We start from the raw sequence: 20,591 nt of genomic DNA, 5'->3' as shown, positions 1-20,591 counted from the left end.
AGTTTAAATCTAAATTATTTTACATATTCCAACTTTTCCATCTTGAAACCATTTTGTAAAAGTTTGAAATTAAAATTACCTTACCACCATACAATATTTGGAGCAAAAATGTGAAAGAGAAACGCGTCCTCCTGCTCAATTCTAGTGGAATTTTGAATTTAATCTCAAAATTCAAAATCGAGTTATTCCAAAACTATGAAATTTCTTGAAGGAAAATGTGTTAACGTTAAATTGAGCTGAAATCAATCAACTTAAAGGGGGACTATAATTTTTGGATTTTTCTTTTGAAGTGAAAATTAAGCCAATAAACTTGTCAAAGGTATTTTTAAATGATGGAGAAACTTGTAATAACTGTTATGACTATATATCAAAATTGAGAATCTCTAAACTTAAAATACATAATGATACGAAAAAAGCTCTATAATGTTTATCTTTAGAGATCGAATACGTAATGCTTATTCAAAACATGTCATTGATGTTGGAGAATGATAAGTATATTGTGTGTTGATCCCTTAATAGAATTTATATTTTTTTGGCCTTAAAATGTTGATTCAAATATTAGCGAGCTACGACATGAATCTTTGGGTTGCTTGACTAAGACAGTTTTGGAATGATGAAAACATGGGGTATAAGTAGACTAAATCACAAAATTTGAAACATAAAAATGCTTAGTTGCAATCTTATCAAAGTAAAAACAAAAACGTTGCTCATTGGTTACTACTTTTAACACTGGGTCTGTCCATATAGCAAAATCTCCAAGATTTGACTCTTTTTGGCCCTCAAGGGAATGATGTGTCATTTGACAAAACCTACTTTAAAGACTTAACATTAATCCAATAATCATGGGTTCTCTAAATCTAGAGGCAAATCACTCTCAAAGGCAAAAAAAAAAAAAATGGCGGTTCCTCTCACTTTCTAGGGTTTTAAACAATCGCGCCTCTGCGTTTCTCACCTCTTCTTCCTGAAAAAGTACTGCATCAGGACTCCTCACATAAAATTATGTGTGGAGTCCAATGAAATCACGCCACGTGACGTTGACAGAAAAAAAAACTGTCCGGTAATATAAAGGAATATTCCTCTCGTGTTATTCAGGTGTTATTGTGTTATTAATGTGTTATTATGTGTTATTCAAATGTTATTGATGTGTAATTATGTTATTATAATACTGAAAATATTCTCGTACTACAATAATACCTGAATAACATGTTCTTCAAATAGTGGAGATCTGATAAATACCCAACAGAGCTCGGCGGAGAGGTACCGGATGCTTCTTTCTGACGGCGTACACCATAAGCAGGGGATGCTTGCGAGACAGATGGACGGGATTTTCAAGTCTGGACAGCTGCAGAAAGGATCCGTTGTTCAACTGAGCGAATTTATCTGCAACACTATCCAAAGTCGGAGGATCATCATTATAATCAGCCTGCAAGTTTTGGTTGAGAAGGCCGATATGATTGGGGATCCAAAAAATTTTGATTCTGGCAACCCTATCCCACAAAACCGTGCTGCTGGTTCTGGACAGCCATCTAGCATAAACCAACCTGGTATATCCATAGAAAATGTTCAACATCATGGTAGTTCTCGAGCAAATGGTCCTGATGCTGGCCAACATGCCATTTCAGATGCTTCATTTCCCAGACAAGAGTCAGCTGTAAACAATCAATCTTATGGTGGCTCCTTTGCAGGCGGTTCTATTCCAATGAGGAACATGAATAACACAAATTCCTTGCACCCTAAAGCTGAATCTGCTTCTATGTGTTTTGCAGAATCAAACCAAATTGCTAGTATGCAGCAAAAGAGGTTCTCAGGTCCATCAAATGAAGGATTTCAACCTCCTGGTAGGGTTACGTATCAGCATCCTCCTCCTATGTATACTAATAGAAGTCCTATTTCTAAGAACGAAGCCCCAACTAGAATAATTCCCATTGCCGCATTGAATCCTTACCAAGGAAAGTTGACGATCAAAGCTCGGGTGACAGCTAAGGCAGACATCAGGCACTACAACAATGCAAGGGTTGAAGGAAAAGTGTTTTCTTTTGATCTCCTTGAAAGCTCGGGTGACAGCTAAGGCAGACATCAGGCACTACAACATTGCAAGGGGTGAAGGAAAAGTGTTTTCTTTTGATCTCATTGACTCCGACGGTGGAGAAATTCAACGCGGTAGCCGGCCAGTTCTATTTTATCAGATAGAGGTAGGACTAATTTATTTGATTTCCAAAGGTACCTTGAGACCAATTCAAAAGAGTTTCAACCATCTCAATAATGAATATGAAATCATGTTGGAGTCCGCTTCAACAATCCAGCCTTGCTTGAGGCATGTCCATCCCAAGGCAGCAATTCAGCTTTAGAGCCATTGGAGAAATCGAGTCTATGGAAAATAATAGTATGGTTGATGTGATCGGTACAGTCACTTCATTAATCCTGCTGGTACAATAATGAGAAAGAATGGTACTGAAACTCACAAGAGAACCCTTCAGTTGAAGGACATGTCTGGAAAGAGGGTTGAAATAACTCTGAATTTTTGCAACACAGAAGGGCAGAAGATTCAAGCTATGTGCGACTCTGGCGTATTTCCTGTATTGGCTATAAAAGCAGGCCGAGTCAGCGATTTTAGCGGAAAGTCAATCGGAACCATTTCCTCTAGCCAGCTTCTTATAGATCCTGATATCCCCGAGGCATTCCAGTTAAAGCAATGGTATGATAATGAGGGAAAGAATCATACCGCTCTTTCTATATCCAGGGAAGCTGCAGTAACTGGAAGGATGGATGTGCGAAAGACAGTTTCACAGATTAAGGATGAAGGTCTTGGAAGATCTGAGAAGCCTGACTGGATAACTGTGAAGGCCACAGTATCATTCATCAAGGTTGATAATTTCTGCTATACAGCATGCCCTTTGGTCGTGAGTGATAGACAGTGCAGCAAAAGGTCAATAACTATAGTGATGGGACATGGCATTGTGATCGATGTGATCAGAGTTTTCCGGAATGTGACTATAGATACCTACTCCAGTTTCAGATCCAGGACCACATTGGTATTACGTGGGTCATTGCTTTCCAAGAATGTGGTGAACAAATTCTTGGTATATCTGCGAAGGAACTGTACTTTCTAAAGTATGAACAACAGGATGAGCTGAAGTTTGCTGAAATTGTGAGGAGGGTTCTCTTCAGTCAATATTTTATTCAAATTGAAGGTAAAAGAAGAAACATTTAGTGATGAACAACGAGTGAAGTCGGCTGCCATTAAAGCAGAAAGAGTGAATTCTGCATCAGAGAGCAGATTTCTTTTGGGTATAATTGAGAAACTTTCTGGGGAAGATGCTCATGCGGCCCCATTTCCATCCATGCATGGATCCTATGCTTCTGGAGCTGCAATGCCTGCTTCTGAATATTCTTATGCTGAACTTAATCCCGGTAGACAATCTATGACTTGTTTTGATCGTTATAAAATGGAGACTACCAGCCAATATATGAGTAGAAAAGTCTTATCTTTCTGTAATAACTGTGGTTTGTCTGGCCACAATTTCCAGAACTGTCCCAGGAGCTTGAACAGGGAAGCACAGTCCATCGGTGGCAGCGGGGGCTTCCCAAACTGGTCTTCCATCTCCACAATGGATGGTGGAAATTCTTCAAATGTGTGTTTTAAATGCAAACAAACTGGCCACTGGGCTAGAGATTGTCCTGGACAGGGCACCATATCTTCAGGTTTTGGGGGCAGAAACATATCTTCTTCATCTGTTGGAGGGCCTCATTCACAAGGAATATATGGCGAACAATATGTTGGAGGCTTATAACATGCAAACCGGTGCGTGTAATTGCTTGCAATTATCTCGATAGAAGCTGGATTGGTTTCATTTGGCGAAGCTCTGGTGACCACTACTGAACCTCGTTTGGCTCAATTTTCAAAAGTGTCTGTAGCTCTTATGTTTTACCATATTTGATACATATTTTTCTTGATTTCATATTTTGCAGGCTTTAAAAAAAATGGAATCCTTGAATCTCTAAAGAAAAACTTGAATACTCTTTACTTTGAATTTTAAGGCTAAACTTAAACGAAATCATATTTTAATCTCAAACATCCGTTAAGCCGAATTTTTGAAATGGACATTGAATCCAAAACTTGAAATACAGACAAAACTTAAAATGAAAAAAAAAAAAAAAAAAAAAACTTTTGATTGAGCCAGGTGTAATTCCCATTAGTTGTCCTATTACCAATTACAACTTAAAAATCTAAAAGAACTCTTCTAACGAGTTAAAATTTGAATCTTTCACAACCAAACAAGAGAAATCAAAATCTATGAAGTATCTTAAAATAAATCAAACATTTCAAAAATAAAACTAACAACCCTCAAACCAACGAACTAAACAATCTCTTCAAAAACAAATCCAGATAATAATGAAATCTTCAAGAACAAACATGAAATCCTTCTTAGTCTTGAGGATTTTATCCTCAAACGATCTTATTTACTACTTGAATAAGGTGTAATTCCCTCTGCAGTATACTATAGGGTAGCTAAAATCAAATTGATTGTCCTTAGATGAGATAATCTGTTTAAAATTAAATCGACTGTGCTTCAATAATAGAATTCGTCCAACAGATCAAATCAGATTGAAATCAAATCTAAATCAAATTGATTGTCCTTGAATGAGACAATCTGTCCAAAATCAAATTGATCATCATTGGATGAGACAATCTATTTAAAAATAAATCGATTGTCCTTAAATAAGACAATATGTTCAACACATCCAAGATAATTAAAATCAAACCAAAATCAAATTGATTGTCCTTGAATAAGACAATTTGTCAAATCAATAATATCAAATTGAAAGTAATGTAACAAACCATATGAAATTGAAATCAACAAATTGAAACCAAAATAGAAACAAACTAATGAATCAAAACAAATGAAAAAAATCAGGATGAATCTTTTAAAATGATAATATACTCCACAACTTTTTGCGCTTATTCAGGTTCATTATGTTACCAATATGATGTGACCAGGTTGATTGATCGTTAGTCAGTTGAGGCTGGCTTGGGAGGTTGATACTTTAGGCTAATTGTGTTTTCCACTTATTATATCACATACCGAAAGTTGTTCTCTCTTGATCCATCGGGAGTTGGAGTATGCCCCTTTGTGGCTCCATCACAATGTGGTCGGTTGATTTCAGATCAGTCACAGATGATTTAGTTGTCAACCCTTTGGGTTAGTAATAAATCAGAAATGACTTTCAACCCTTTTTTTAGTAATCCATCGTACTGTTGTTTCGAACCTTCTTCAAGTCCATTGGAAGTTGGAACACACCCCATGTGGCACCATCACAATGTGATAAGGTTGACTGACGCTCCTATAACCATTAGTCCATTAAGTGAGTAAATCTAGAGTGGGTATGTCTTATTCTCATCTAGTATACTCGTCGCACACTGGAAAAGATTCCCCGAACATAGTTTAATCTTATTCAACCTCTCTAATAAGTTTGGTTTTGGTCATGTGGCACCATCACGATGTGATTAGGTTGATTAGTTCTAGACCAATCAAGGTCGGTTATGCAAATTAATCATTTAATACAACATATTTAAGTTTAAGTGAATCTTTTAGACGAGTTTTTTTTCTCAGTTCAACTTATTGCATACTAATTAGGATATCTTTTGTTCCTTCCTTCAAAGCTGGTCTTCTTGTATGGGTAAACTGGCTCCAACGAGCTAACTCCTTGATTGATTAAAACTATGATAGGGGTTATGTCTATGTAACCAAACACTAGAGTCAGTTATTGCATGTCTTTGAGTTCGAACACAACACTTAGAGTTAGAGTGGATTAATTTACTTAAGGTGGCAAGGCTTGGAGATGTCGATGGATTTTCGAATCTAATCATAGCTACACCAAAGACTTTTACATCTGGGGCGGGTTGTCATGTACTTGTCCAAAATATGTAGTTTATTGAATGCTTTCGTGTTGTTTATTCCTTTTCCCTGACTTATGGACCGTTAATCGACAAGAAGTTGGTTATGTAGTTCATATGGATATGGTGGCTGAGTAAAACCAAGAAAATAACTAATATTCTCTTAGTACAATCATTAGAATCCCTTGGGATAGTGCAAATAGATCTATTTTTGCCTTGTTGGTCGCCAACATAGGGAGGTTATTGATTTAAAAATACCTTTAATTTAATTTAATATTTATATTTAATTTTGAAAAGTGATATCTTTATTTTTGAAAGTATGAGACCGGACTGATCTCATATATGCAATAGTTTAAATAAACGGGCGCAACTCCGAAAGTGGTGTACCTATCCCGAGGAATAAACATATTACTTGATAGTGAAACTCAATTAAATAAACTATAGAAATTATTACATCCATTTTGGTCTACGAAATTTTTTATGTTGATCAATAAATTCTCCTGTATAATATGAAAGATTAAATAGGGTTTATATTAAGTTGAGTTCTAAATTTCCTTATAGAGGCAAACCCATATAGTTAATTACATCTTAAATGACCAAAGTCGCTTAAGAATATTCTCAATTCAGATTAGTGGTTTTGCCTCCAAGAATTTCAAAATTTAAGTTTTCAAGTTTGGACATTGAAAATTCAAAAGGGAATTGATCAAGTATGAACAATTATTTTTAGAAATTTAAAGGAATGAATGGTAAGAGATCACTGATCTGAGGGGAACCTCAATGACTTCTCAAGCTATCATACTATTTGACTTCAATCTTAAGAAAATGTTATTTGATTTTTCATCCTGCAAATTTTATTATTTATGACTTACATTTGCATGACGCAGTCATACAAATAGCTTGGAAGATAAAAAAGTTTATGTTGTAACGAACGACAACCTCGAAGCCTAAAACTAGTTAGGGCTTAAATTGTGCATTGTGCAAAGGCCAAAAGATGAGTAGAGGTTTTATGACGTACTAGACAGACTATCACACTTAAGTTTGAAAGTAGAAATCACGCAAACAAATAATAAGTCTAAATTAAAATCAAATGTAGTCACAAAAATAAAAAATAACTCTTGAAGTTCCTTTGAATATCTTCTCTTTCTTTCTCTTACAATACTCTCTACTCACGCACTACAACTCATCTCCTCTTCTTCTCTCTAAAAGTATTCTAATTAATCTAAGAGAGAGGGGCATCAATGGTGTCTAGAGGGGGGCGGCGGTTTGTGTGGTGTGGAAGAGTGGAGGTCTCTTCAATCTAATTCAAGTCCTTTTATAATTTTTCAAAGGTGCCTTGGTGTCTCTTCAAAACGTGTCCACATTCAATGAATCTTCCAAGAGTTGCCTCCTTTCAAAAGCCAATTAAATGTATTTTTGCGTCCATTAACTATTTCCTACATTTTCACCATGGGTTGCTTCAAACACCTATTCAAAAATTTTTCCAAATTCATTAAATCATCAAGTAACTACTTCTAGCTCTTAAGCGCGAGGTACTTGGTACTTAGGCGCGACCTTCTTAGTTTTACTGGCGCTTAAGCGTCAGTTCTGGGCGCTTAGGCACCACTGTTCATTTGCACATCTTCTTCATTTATGCTCCAAATTTGATCATTTCACCATTTTTCATATATTTGATTCTACCTAAAAGAAAACACACAAATATCTTCCATTAAAGCACAATATCTCAAAAATAGGTGTAAAAATGTGTACATAAAGACTACATATTTTATGTGTATTAGACCACATACGTGGAAACAACGAGCCCGACGCCAGGATCTTGCGCTTTGGCTCAGACAGTTATACAAGCTTCTAGATGGCTGGCGCCTAGGCGTGAGAATCAGTTTTCTTCTAAATACATTGAATTTGGATGGATTTCGAATGGACATCTAAAATAACTCTTGGGGATTTGTGGTTTATTTAAAAGGGGTCTGGAAAAAGAAAAATAGAAGGAGGTGTTTTTCTTAGGAGGTTGGATTGGGGCTCTTGGTTAGTTATGAGAGCCTTTTGGTGTGTGTATGTGTGTGTGTGTGTGTCCCTTGATATGAAATTGTAAGGAGAGTTGAGAATTAATCAAAGGAACTTCAAAATTTTTTAGGATAATTTAAAATTTTGATCTAGAAATATAGTATTCCAATTTAAAAAAAACATCAATACATGAGACCAACTTAGAATTTAGAAATTTTTAATGTAAAGAAGTCAGACAATATGAGTTTCTATCCAGTTCAGAAAGATTTGTAAATTTTTCAAATATAGAGTTTAGGCTTTCTATTTTCTATACTTAAAAATTTTTATTATGAATAATTATACTTAATATATTATATCCTTAAGCTTAAGAGTTTCTCAAGTCTTATACTTTAAAAAGATTAGATGTGGAACCAATTTTTTTTATTAAGCACTAATCCTCAAGCTTCTCCTCCCTTCTTCAACTTTCTTTTTTTTTCTTCTTTTTTTTTCTCAGGTGAGAATTATTATATTTGGATAGACCTTTAATAATTTTGAATTCCACTCCTCCATTCCTAAAGCAAAGTTCTGATATAAATCTTTTACTTAAAAATATAATAATAATTTGGAAAATTATTTTTAATAAAAGAAATTTAAGCATTGAAAATAAAAGTCTAACCCTTTTATATTTTTCAAAAATACAATTTCTCCTACTAAATATAGTTGCACAACATTTATCATTTCTATACTAAAAATTTTTAACTTTAAGTTTTTCTTCATTACTATAGGTTTCAACTAAATTCTCCCACTCATTTCAATATTCAAAATTTTTCTTCCCTAATGTTTCATATATAATCATTTTTTTTCAAATCAAAATCAAATTTATTCGTATTACACTTGAGAATAAATAAACTTTAAGTTTTAGAAAATTTTTCATCCCTTGAAACTTAAATTTTTAATAAGATAAAACATTTTAGCATCATATTTATATATAAGCAGGAATCAGGAATGAAAACTAAAAATAATATGCTTACAAGAATTTTTATATCATAAATATACAAGTGCAAAAATTAAAAATAGGTGTACAATTAATTGATCAAATTTTAACTTAACTTTTACATATAGAGATTCATTAGACTTCTATGCAATTGAGGATAACATAAAAGCAACTAAACACACTAACAAAAATTCAAGATTCAACATAAAGAAAATATCTGGTAGTAAATTAAACATGAAGTTCTTAAATGAAAGTTAGTAATATTCTAAACATTTCTAAAATTCAGGATTAAGTTTAACACAAGCTAACAAAATACACTAGATAACATAGTTATCACAATCACTACAACCAAAAAAAAATATAACTATTTACAATAATTTAAATACATCACAACAGTGTATAACAAAAAAAAACAAAAACAAAGTATCAGTCTCAACAAGTACAATACAAAACAAGTTAGCAGTACAATATAACAGTACCTTAAAACAAAGTATCAATCTCAACAAGTACAACACAAAACAAGTTAGCAGTACAATATAACAGTACCTTATTAAGTTCACATAATAAAAAAAAAACTAAACTACACAATTTAATCCTCTTCTTCATCATCATCACTAGCATTGTTATCCTAAAAGGCAGTAGGCTCATATGATGGATATTGTGTGTATAAAGGAAAAACTATACTTTGGTCACCCATCATAAGGTTTTCCAATGATGAGTGAAATTTCTCCTCATAACCACTATGTCTACTCATAAAACTATCTATATGATCTACAAAATTCTCTAAATTTATTATTTTTTCCGCAGTATAATTGATGTTATCTAACTTCCTTTACAATAAGTGTGATTGTGAATCAGAACTAGAAGTCTTACCTTGTGATGTGGATGCATGTGAGGTAGAAGCATGAGAAGTAGAGGCACATGAACTTCTAGAAAATCCTCCTCTCCAGCTAAAGATCAAATGTTGTATATAAGACTTCACATTAAAACTTGTGATGGGCTTTAGAGGCTGCAGTATTTCCTCCTAACTATTGAATCTAACATCTTCCTGCTCACATAAGGAAAAGATCAAGGACGTGAATCCCAAACCTACAGTAGTGGCAGGGGTAGCAGAACTAATGATAGCCTAATAAATCAGAGTTCCAATGTTAATCAGCTTGAATTGATGAATGCAATAGTTCAAGTTAGCTCTATCTCGAGTAACTTCACTGATATGGTTGGTTGGTAGTAGACGAGCAGAAATAAATTAGTGACACACATTCGATGTAGCACCTAACTTTGACGTAGGGAAGTTGACTCTTCTTTCATTTTTGATCTTCCACAGTCCTCTTCCAACAGTCAATGATATGTTCTCGTCCAAATCCTCCTAAGTCAGACTATAATTCGAATAAAAACATAACATACAAGGGGGCAACTGGTAAAACAGATTTATTACTTTAGGGGAGAAAGACACTAATTTCCCTCAACCATGACCCGATCTTCTTCAGCTTCAGGGAGATTAGCGTAAAACTCTCGAATAACAGAAATCACAACCACAGCAAAAAAAAATAGCAAAATTGTTCCCATTGTTGGCGAACAATCAAATCTTCCACTACTCCATCTGGAATTTTAAAACATCTCTCAGGAATCAGTTTTATCGACCGCAGTGTGTCTCTATACCTGTCCCGAGCTTTCGTGCTAACAAACTTGCTTGAATTGAAATGGAACTTCTCTTTACTCCTCTTCATTCTTGGTGCCATTTCTAAAGATAAAATAAAATTCACAAAGAATCCTAAATTCAAGACTAAATCACTAAAATCAACTTCTAAAAGCTTAAACTATCATTTTTATATATTTTCCATAGGTTTTTCTCAAATTTTCACCATGAATAGTGATTTTCGGTCAAATCCATAATGTGCTCAAAATACATGGTGAAAATTAAAAATTTTTACATAGAAGTGAAGCTCTTATCTCAAGAAGATCAAATCTAGCAAATTTGGCTTGAATCCACTAAGAAATTTTCATTAAAGAAGAAGCCCTAACTCCCAAATCACGAACTCAAACGAAGAATACGATGGCGATGAGGTAAAAATGGTGTTTTTTGATTTATTTTTCACCTTTAACTGTTTGTGAACTGGTTTAATTGAACCAGTGCTTAAGTGTGTCTGGTTCGGCACTTAGGCGTCTACCTCTCGGGTTGCCGAGCGCTTAAGCACAGGGTTTTAGCACTTAGGTGACAGTGCACAAATTTTGATATTTTTCATTTTAAATGAAATGCACATCTAGCCTAAGTCAACCACCTTTAAATGGTCTAATAAATCTTTAATAACTATTTTCTTCCACATCAACTCTCCTCTTTCTCAAATTCACCAATATTAAATAATTCGATTCAACACAAAATTTTACACACAAACAAACACTTATATTAATTCACAAACAAATACAAACATTTGTGATACATTATTTTTCAATCCAAAGAGACTTGGATGAGATAATTCCTATGTGCAAACACTAAACAAATTTAACACTAAAAACACATAAAACAAACTTAACACTAACATCACAACACCTAACACAAACAAACACTAAAATTAAAACTTAATTCCACTCTCCTTTTGGTGGAAAAAATATTGGCCTTTCATTAGTTTCTCCATGGACATTTGGAATATAGATATGATAGAACGGACGGTGGTGAAGTACTCTGGTTGAGTCTTCTTCAATACTTTTTTTTTTTAAATGCATAGCCTTGTCTGCTTCTTCTATAAAACTTGTGTGGCTAAATTGCATCTTAAGTTGTCATCCAATATGCACCAAATGTGCGTTAACTTCCATCACTTTTGCTTCAATTGAAGTCACATCATCCTCAATTTTTATAATTTTCTTTGCTATTCCTTTTACGCTAACGACTAGGAAATCATTGTATAACTCTTCCACACCTTAACTAATGAACTTCTTCTTCATGACTTTCTCCTTTTTCTTCATTTCAATCTCCCAAGAAGACATTTTTCCAAGATCTCACACTCTTCACTTAGATTTTAGGGTTAAAATTGAAGTGGGGTGAGAATTTACTTCATTCCCTACTATTTATAGGCCTTAGACCAAGCCTAAAACTACTAGACACATTATAAAAAAACTAACCCATGTTAAAACCCACTAAACCATGTTTAAATCTTCTAGAAATGTAATTTAGCATGTTTAGTTAACTACCGCGCTTAAGCGCCGCGCTTAAGCGCTGAAAGTTGACACTTAAGCACCGGTGCATAATTTAGCACAGATCAACTTAACGTCAAAATACTCATTCTAAGATATCTAAGTCATTTATTAAGGTCTTAGAATCATTACTAAATCATTATATATTCAAAATACTACCACATTGTTCTTAATCAAACACAACAACACTACATTCAAATAAAAAAACACACAGATAACTATGGGTTGCTACCCACGAAGCGCTTGGTTTAACGTCGTCAGCTCGACGTAACCAATGCTTATTACGGTTGACCTAACAACATAAGATCATTTAATTTAAGTTAATCCTCAAAAAAGTAAGGTTTCAGCCTGTGACCATTCACTTTGAATATTTTCTCAGTTTTAGAATCTTTCATTTCCACGGCTTTATAGGGATAAACTTTTAGCACAACAAATGGGCCCATTCACCTGGACTTAAGTCTGTCTGGAAATAACCTTAAACTTGCATTATATAGCAAAAATTGTTGCCCTAGCTCAAAAATTTTAGTAAGAATCCTTCGATCATGTCAAATCTTCATCTTTTTTTGTAAATCTTAGCATTCTCATAAGATTCATTCATTATCTCTTGAAGCTAATTTAATTGCAGTAGTCTTTTTTACCAGCATCCTTTAAATTATAATTAAATTCTTTAATAGCATGATATGTTTTATGCTCAAGTTCAACTGGTAAATGACAAGCTTTTCAAAATATTAGCCTATATGGGGACATTTCTATAGGAGTTCTATATGCAGTCCTATAAGTCTACAAAGCATAATCAAGTTTGAGTGAACAATCCATTTTTGTTGGATTCACAGATTTTTCCAATACTTTTCATTTCATGATTGGATAATTCAGACAAAGCACTTGCCTGAGGATGATAAGCAGTAGCAATTTGATGGTTGATATAATATTTCTTTAGTAATTTCTCAATTATTGCATTTCTGAAATGACTTCTCCCTTCAGTTATGATCACTCTCAGCATATCAAATTCATAAAACATGTTCGTTCTTAAAAACTTTGCAACACTTTGAGCATAACATCAAGGTAAAACAATAGCTTCTATCCATTTGGATACATAGTCTACTACTATCAACATATATAAATTTTTGAAAGATGGTATAAATGGTCCCATGAAATCTAATCCTCAAACATTAAATATCTCAATTTCTAACACATAATTGAGGGACATCTCATTTCTTCTAGAATATTGCATACTCGTTGACATCGATCAATATTTTTAATATAACCATTAATATCTCTAAAGATTGTAGGAAATAAAATCCAGATTGTAAAATTTTGTATGTTATTTTATCAACACCAAAATGTCCTCCATAATGAGAATTATGACTTTTTTGGATAATTTTATAAGTTTCTTCTAAAGGCACACATCTTCAAATAATTAGATCATTTCCTTTTTTATATAAAAATGAGTCATCCCAAAAATACGTCTTAGCTTCAGATAAAAGTTTCCTCTTATGTTGCTATGTCATTCTATAGGATATAATATCACTAACAATAAAGTTCACAATGTCGGCATACCATAGAACACACCAATCATCAATACTGAACAATTCTTCACCTGAAAAATGTTCATTAATTTCATTTTCAAAATAGAGTGATTTTTCTAATTTAAGTCTGGAAAGATGATCGGCAATTTGATTCTCTTGCAAAAGAAGAATCCATCGTATCAGTCTTGGTTTTGCATCCTTTATTTTCATTAAATATTTAATAGTAGAATGATCAGTATGCACAACACATTTGGTTTCATTAAGTATGATCTGAATTTATCAAAAGTATATACTATTGCTAGTAACCCTTTCCTAATTGTGGAATAATTAATTTGAGCTTCATTAAGAGTTCTACTAGTACAGTAGATTACTTTGAAAATTTTATCATGCTTTTGTCCTAAAATAGCCTCAATAGCATAATTACTTGCATCTCACATTAATTCAAAAAGTTTTTCCTAATATGGTGAAATAATAATTGGTGCAGTGACTAATTTTTCTCTTAATAGCTCAAAAGCTTTTACACACTCCTTATCAAAATTAAAAATTACATCTTTTTCAAGCAAACGATAGCAATTTTTGAAAAGTCTTTAATATACCGTATGTAGATTCCACAATGTTCTAAAAAACTCCTAATTTCTTCACATTTGTTGGGTAAGATAAATTAACGATCACTTGAATTTTTGCATGGTCTACTTCCATACCATTTTCTGATATCTGATGTCCTAAAACAATTCCTCCCGTTATCATAAATTGACATTTTTCCCAATTAATGACTAAATTTGTTTCTTCACAGTGCTTAAGAACTTTCGATAAATGTTTTTAACATGATTCAAATGAGGTTCCAAACACTGAAAAATCATCCATAAAAACTTCAATTCCTATCTCAATTAAATCACAAAAAATAGTTATCATACATCTTTGAAATGTAGTAGAGGCATTACATAAACCAAAGGGCATTCTTTTAAAAGCAAAAAGGTCTCGTAAATGTTGTTTTCTCTTGATCCTCGGGAGCTATTTGTATTTGGTGATAACTAGTATATCCATCCAGAAAACAAAAATATTTATGCCCAGGTAGTCTATCCAACATTTGATCTAGAAAGGGTAGTGGAAAATGACCTTTCTTACTATAATTAATGCTTATTCACCGCCCTATGACTTGTCTTATTGGTATTAACTCATTATGTTCATTCATAGTCACAGTCACTCCTTATTTCTTAAGAACACAGTAAATTGGACAAACCCATGCACTATCTGAAATAGGGTAGATAATTTCGGCATCTAACCACTTTAATATTTCTTTTTTAACAACTTCTTTAATAACAAGATTCAATCTCCTTTGAGAATCAGCCCCAAGTTTGCAGTTTTCTTCCATATAAATTTTATGTATATAAATTGAAGGACTGACTCTTTTAATATCAACAATTGTCAATCCAAAGACATTCTTATAATCCTTCAATGTTTTCATTAAACTTATTTCTTCTTCTATAGTTAAATTTGAGGAAATTATAACCGATGATATTGACAAATCACCTAAAAATGCATATTTTTAATGTTCAGGAAGTAACTTCAAATCAAGTTCATGAGGTTTTTTAATCGATGGACAAAAAGATTTGTCTTTTTTTGTCATGTCCAAAACTTTAAAACTTTCTTGAATATAATTTGAATCTTTTTTATTAACATTTTCAAATTGCTCTAATTCTTCTTCTTACTCGTGTTCCAACTCTTTCATTTTAGATTTCTCTTCATAAGTTGTTTTGAAGTGGCTTTCACTCAGATATCTTATTACATCCATTCTGTAACATTAATCATCCTTACCTTTTGCAGGATATTTTATTGATTTAGAAATATTAAAAGTAAATGTTTGATCGTGCATAGTTAACTCCCCTTTTTGTGCATCAATCAATGCTCTTCCTGTTGCTAGGAATAGTCTCCCCAAAATGATAGGTATTTCTTTATCTTTTTCCATATCTAGCACAATGAAATAGACAAGAAAGATAAATTGATTTACTTTCACTAAAAAAATCTTCTATAACTCCCTTAGGATATGTTATTGAACGATATGTTGACTGCAGAGTTACAATAGTAGAGGAAATTTCTCCTAATCCCAATCTGTTAAGTATTGATAATGACATAAGGCTAATGCTTGCACCTAAATCACATAAAGCTTTCCTATAAAATTTGTCTCTTACTGCACATGGAATTGTGAAGCTACCAGGATATTTAAGCTTTTTAGGAAGCTTTTTTTGAATTATATCACTGCACTCCTCATTAAGTGCAATAGTCTCGTTATCTTTGAACTTCCTTTTCCTGCTAAGAATATCTTTCATAAACTTTACATAACTTGGCATTTGGTTAATTGTAAGCTTCCTAAAAATTTCCATAAATTTTGAAAATTGCTTATCCAACCTTTATTGTCGAAGCCTCTGAGGAAATAGAGATGGTGGTCTTTCTAAGTTAATTTTAAGTGAAGAAATAGGTCTTTCTAAACCTTTCAGAGCGTCCTCACATCCTCTTCAGGCTATTCAATTTCTTCTCTCTCTACTTCAATCTCTTTTTGAACTCTACCTTCCAAATCTCTTATGCTTCTAAGTTAAACAGTTTTTACTTGCTCTTTATTCTGATCTTTTGGATTTACTTCTGTATTATTAAGAAGTGTTCTTTGGGATCTACTACTTAATGAATTTGTTATTTTTCCTAATTGATTCTCAATATCTCTAATTGTAGCTCATTGACTTTATAACTGATTTCCCATTTGTTACACCACTTCTTCTATAGACAACTTTTTCTCCTTAAATTTTGGATTACTTGGATTACTGTTAAAACTAAAACCTAGAGGATAAGTAGATTTATATTTACTATTACCTTGGTTGTTCCAGTTTTCCAATGAGTTTACTTGGTTGTTCCCCCATTACTGATTATTACCACCCGAACTATTGTTCAAGTTAAAGTTAGGATGGTTCTTCCAACCTAGGTTATAATAGTTTGAATATGGGTTATTCTGCTTGTTGTTTATGACATTCAAAGTTTTTTATGATGCCTGAGTATCTACCATTTGGCCTAATGAATTATCTTCAATCGTTGCAATCGAGTGAGAAAAAATTATTCCAAATTGGTCTAAATTCCTTGAAATCGTAGCAACTTAATTTGCCAACATTGCAAAAGCATCATATTCATGAATATCGACTACTTTCTTAGGATTTTTCCTCTTAAAAGGCCATTGAAAGTTATTGTTAGCTATCTCTTCAATTAAAGCATAAGCAACATGAAATAGTTTTGACATCAATGAACTACCAGCAGTGACATCAAAAATAGATTGAAGAGATTCAACTAATCCATTGTAAGAAGTTTGAATTATTAACCAATTTGGTATAGCATGACGTAGACACTTTTTCAATAGTTCTTTAAATCATTCTCATACTTCATAAATAGATTCCCCTTTAAACTGACAAAAAGATGTAATATCATTTCTAAACTTCACAGTTTTTTTATGGTAGAAAATATTAGCAAGGAATTTTTGCGCTAAATCACCCCAAGTTCTGATAGATCCAGTTATTAACGATTGTAATCATATCTTAGCCTTATCCCTCAGTGAGGAAGGAAAAAGTCTAAGTCTTATAACATCATCTGATACACCGTTATATTTAAATGTAGCACACAATTCTAGAAAATTGGCAAGATGTAAATTTGTATCTTCAATTGGTGCTCTCTCAAACTGATTATTTGATCTCATTTGGACAATAGCAGGTTTAATTTTAAATGAATTATCCACTACATAAGGTTTTTTAATACTGCAATGAAGTTCATCCACTGTAGGGTTTGCATAATCTCTTAAAGGTCTAAATTACTGATTAATTTTAATATTTTGATTATTTTGGTTTGCCATTTCTTGAATTTTTTTTTCTTTTTCTGTATTTTTGATTTTCTTAATATTTCTAATAGTTCTTTCCAATTCACAATCGTAGGGCACTAGTTCTTTAGAATCTGAACAACACATACATTATTATAAAATAACATAAAATAAAATCACACGAACAATAACTTTATATAAAAACAACACTACAGTATTCCTATAATAAATCTAAAAGTTTAAATAAGACTTTCTAAAAAACACAAATTTGCTTTCTAAGAATTTCTTCAAAAATTTTAATTATCTCCATCAACGACGCCAAAAACTTGCTCCCGATTTTATATGACAGTACGATGTACACAGTTATAATCTTAATTTTTTTTACTTATATTTCTTACTTTGTAACAACTACCAAAAACTTGACTTAAAAAAAAATAAGAATACAATTATTATATTTAAATATGTGATTCTGTACAAATATACGTATTGTTATCAAGTAATATAGGAACCTACAGGGAAAAAATACAATATGCAACTAAAATAAAAAAAAATTAGATAACAAATTTTACTTTGCAAAATTTGTTTACTCAAACTATAGATGCTATAATAGGAAAGAAAGTTCGATTCTTTTTGTAATTTTTGATAATTGAAAGTAAAGTAAACAACTAACTAAACTTAAATAGATATCCGTAAGATAAAGGCAAGATAAATAAAATATATTTTTCCTTATCATGAATTAGTAAAAAGTATAGGAATTCTGTTATGGAAGTATTCAAATTGTGTTGTGTCAAATAGAAGCTATTGTATTCTTTACCCTTACTAGAGATGTCATAAAGAAAATTGGCTAATTTAAAGTTTGAATAATCTTGAAGATGGGAAAGGTAGGGAAGATACTAGCTCTCACTCTAGAGTTCCCTCTTCTCCCTATACCTGGTGGCTAACATCTCGTATCAAAACCTAAAACTATAAACCAAATTTGAGGTTTTAACCTATCACTCTAAAATCCTCTAATTTTACACCCTTCAAAGTTTATTTCCCTATTTTTTTGCATTCAATCATATGAATTATATTCTCATCCATACAATCTCATGTGATTCTTATCATTAGTTGACTGAGAAAATACCATCTCAGATCATACATGTTCTCACAACAAATATTAACATCTTAATTGGCCAAATCAAGAAGTAAATGAAGTACAAGGTTTAAAATCATAACAACTTATTCCAATATTAAAGATTAGTACTTCACACAACTTCCATCCAATAACTAATCAGTTATCATTTTAAGGAAGAAGATAAAAAAAAATTATTCAGAATTCATGGAGAAAACACAACCACACTTAAGTTTGAAAGTAGAAATCATGCAAACAAACAAGAAGTCTAAATTAAAACCAAATGTAGTCACAAAGATAAAAACTTATTTTAAATCCTCTCCACAAAATTATTAAATTTCCTTTAAATCTCTTCTCTTCCTTTCTCTTACAATACTCTCTACTCACACGCTACAACTCCTCTCCTCTTCTTCTCTAAAAGTATCCTAATTAATCTAAGAGAGAGAGGTGTCAGAAATGTCTAAAGGGGGCGGCGACTTGGTGGCGGCTTGTGTGTGTGTAGAAAAGTGGATGTCTCTTCAATCCAATCCAAGTCCTTTTATAATTTTTCAAAACGTGTCTTGGTGTCTTGTCAAAATGTGTTCACATTCAACGAATCTTCCAAGAGTTATCTCCTTTCAAAAGCCAATTGAATGTATTTTTGTGTCCATTAACGATCTTCTTGGTTTTATTGGGTGCTTAAGCGCTAGTTCTGGGCACTTAGGCGCAACAGTTATTTTGCACGATTTCTTTATTTTTGCTCCAAATTTGATCTTTTTTCACTCCTTTCACTAATTTTCATCAATTTGATTGTACTTGAAAGGAAAACACACAAATACCTTCCATTAAAGCACAATATCTAAATAATAAGTACAAAAATGTGTAAGTAAAGCCTATATTTTAAGTGTATCAGACTCCATACTTAGAAACAAAGAGACCGACACCAAGATCTAGCGTCTAGGCGCGAGGTGGTTATACAAGCTTCTAGATAGTTGATGCCTAGGCTCCAGAATCAATTTTCTACATTGAATTTGGATGGATTTTTAAGGGGCATTTGAAGTGACTCTTGGGGATTTAAAGGTTTATTGAAAAGGGGACTGAAAATAGAAAAACAGAAGGAGGTGCTTTTCGTAAGAGGTTGATTTGGGGCTCTTGGTTAGTTGTGAGAGTCTTTTGGTGTGTGTGTGTGTGTGTGTGTGTCTTGGAGTGAAATTGTAAGGAGAGTTGAGAATTCATCAAAGTAACTTCAGAAGATTTGCTTGGAAAGAAGTTTAAGATAAGTACTTTGTATTTTTGTTTAAGTTTTATTTTATTGTGTAAACTTAAATTTTAATATAAATTATGTTTTTTTGTGTTAGCCCCAAGAAGTCTGAGTAGTTTTCTTTAATTTTCTCCTTGCAATAAGAGATGATTTGGTGTAGGATTATATTTTTTCAAGATTTCTCTTTTTTCATACTTGTGATGATTCATTACTTTGTATTTAATTTACATATTCAATATGATCAATTGGTATGTTAAAACCTATTGTGAATTCATATTCAAGTAAAATGTATTACTCGAAATGATGCGTATACTTGTGTACTATCCCTAATATATAAATCATTTTTATTATATCTATATAATATTTAATTTGGTACACTAGCTGCTAAATATAAATTGGGTCAAGCCTTTGGTCGTATCTCTTAAATTAAATAATTGTATAACTGCGGGTCGGGTCAGATAGCTCAAGCCTGGGCCATGAGAACTTTTACTTGTTACTTGATTAAGGTATTCAAATCCCCTTGAGGGTTAGGTGGTAACTCTAAAATTTTTCTCAAGACTTAATCCTTAATTTTTACATTTTTTACACTATCGATCATATGTAAACCTTCTGGTATTTTTGTTTTTGCATGTCAAATGGCTGAAGCCATAATTTCTTCCATCAATTTCTCTAATCATTCTATCTACACATCTCTTTCTTTTAATTTTTCTAATAGTTTCTTGGGAGGCATTAAGTGTTGTACCTTCAAATATCATGACATCCTGGGAATCATTATCATCTTGACATTCCCTTACTGAGATTGGGTTTC

The 20,591-nt window shown here is 32.6% G+C and overlaps 1 protein-coding gene across 1 annotated transcript; it reads left to right on the top strand.

Moving 5' to 3' along the window:
* The first annotated feature begins 1,276 nt into the window (after positions 1 to 1,276).
* LOC110031485 (replication protein A 70 kDa DNA-binding subunit C-like) lies at positions 1,277 to 3,965 on the top strand. Its single transcript, XM_020734698.1, is given in 5 exon segments — positions 1,277 to 2,311; positions 2,313 to 2,413; positions 2,416 to 2,916; positions 2,919 to 3,175; positions 3,177 to 3,965. Coding segments are annotated over 5 exon segments (1,779 nt in total). The 5' UTR covers positions 1,277 to 2,006; the 3' UTR covers positions 3,792 to 3,965.
* Positions 3,966 to 20,591: the final 16,626 nt, after the last annotated feature.

This window comes from Phalaenopsis equestris, unplaced genomic scaffold (genome assembly GCF_001263595.1).
Source record: "Phalaenopsis equestris unplaced genomic scaffold, ASM126359v1 Scaffold000833, whole genome shotgun sequence".
NCBI classification, from domain to species: domain Eukaryota; kingdom Viridiplantae; phylum Streptophyta; class Magnoliopsida; order Asparagales; family Orchidaceae; genus Phalaenopsis; species Phalaenopsis equestris.
Note: the sequence above shows the minus strand (reverse complement) of the source record. Positions and strands in the feature narration are given on the sequence as shown.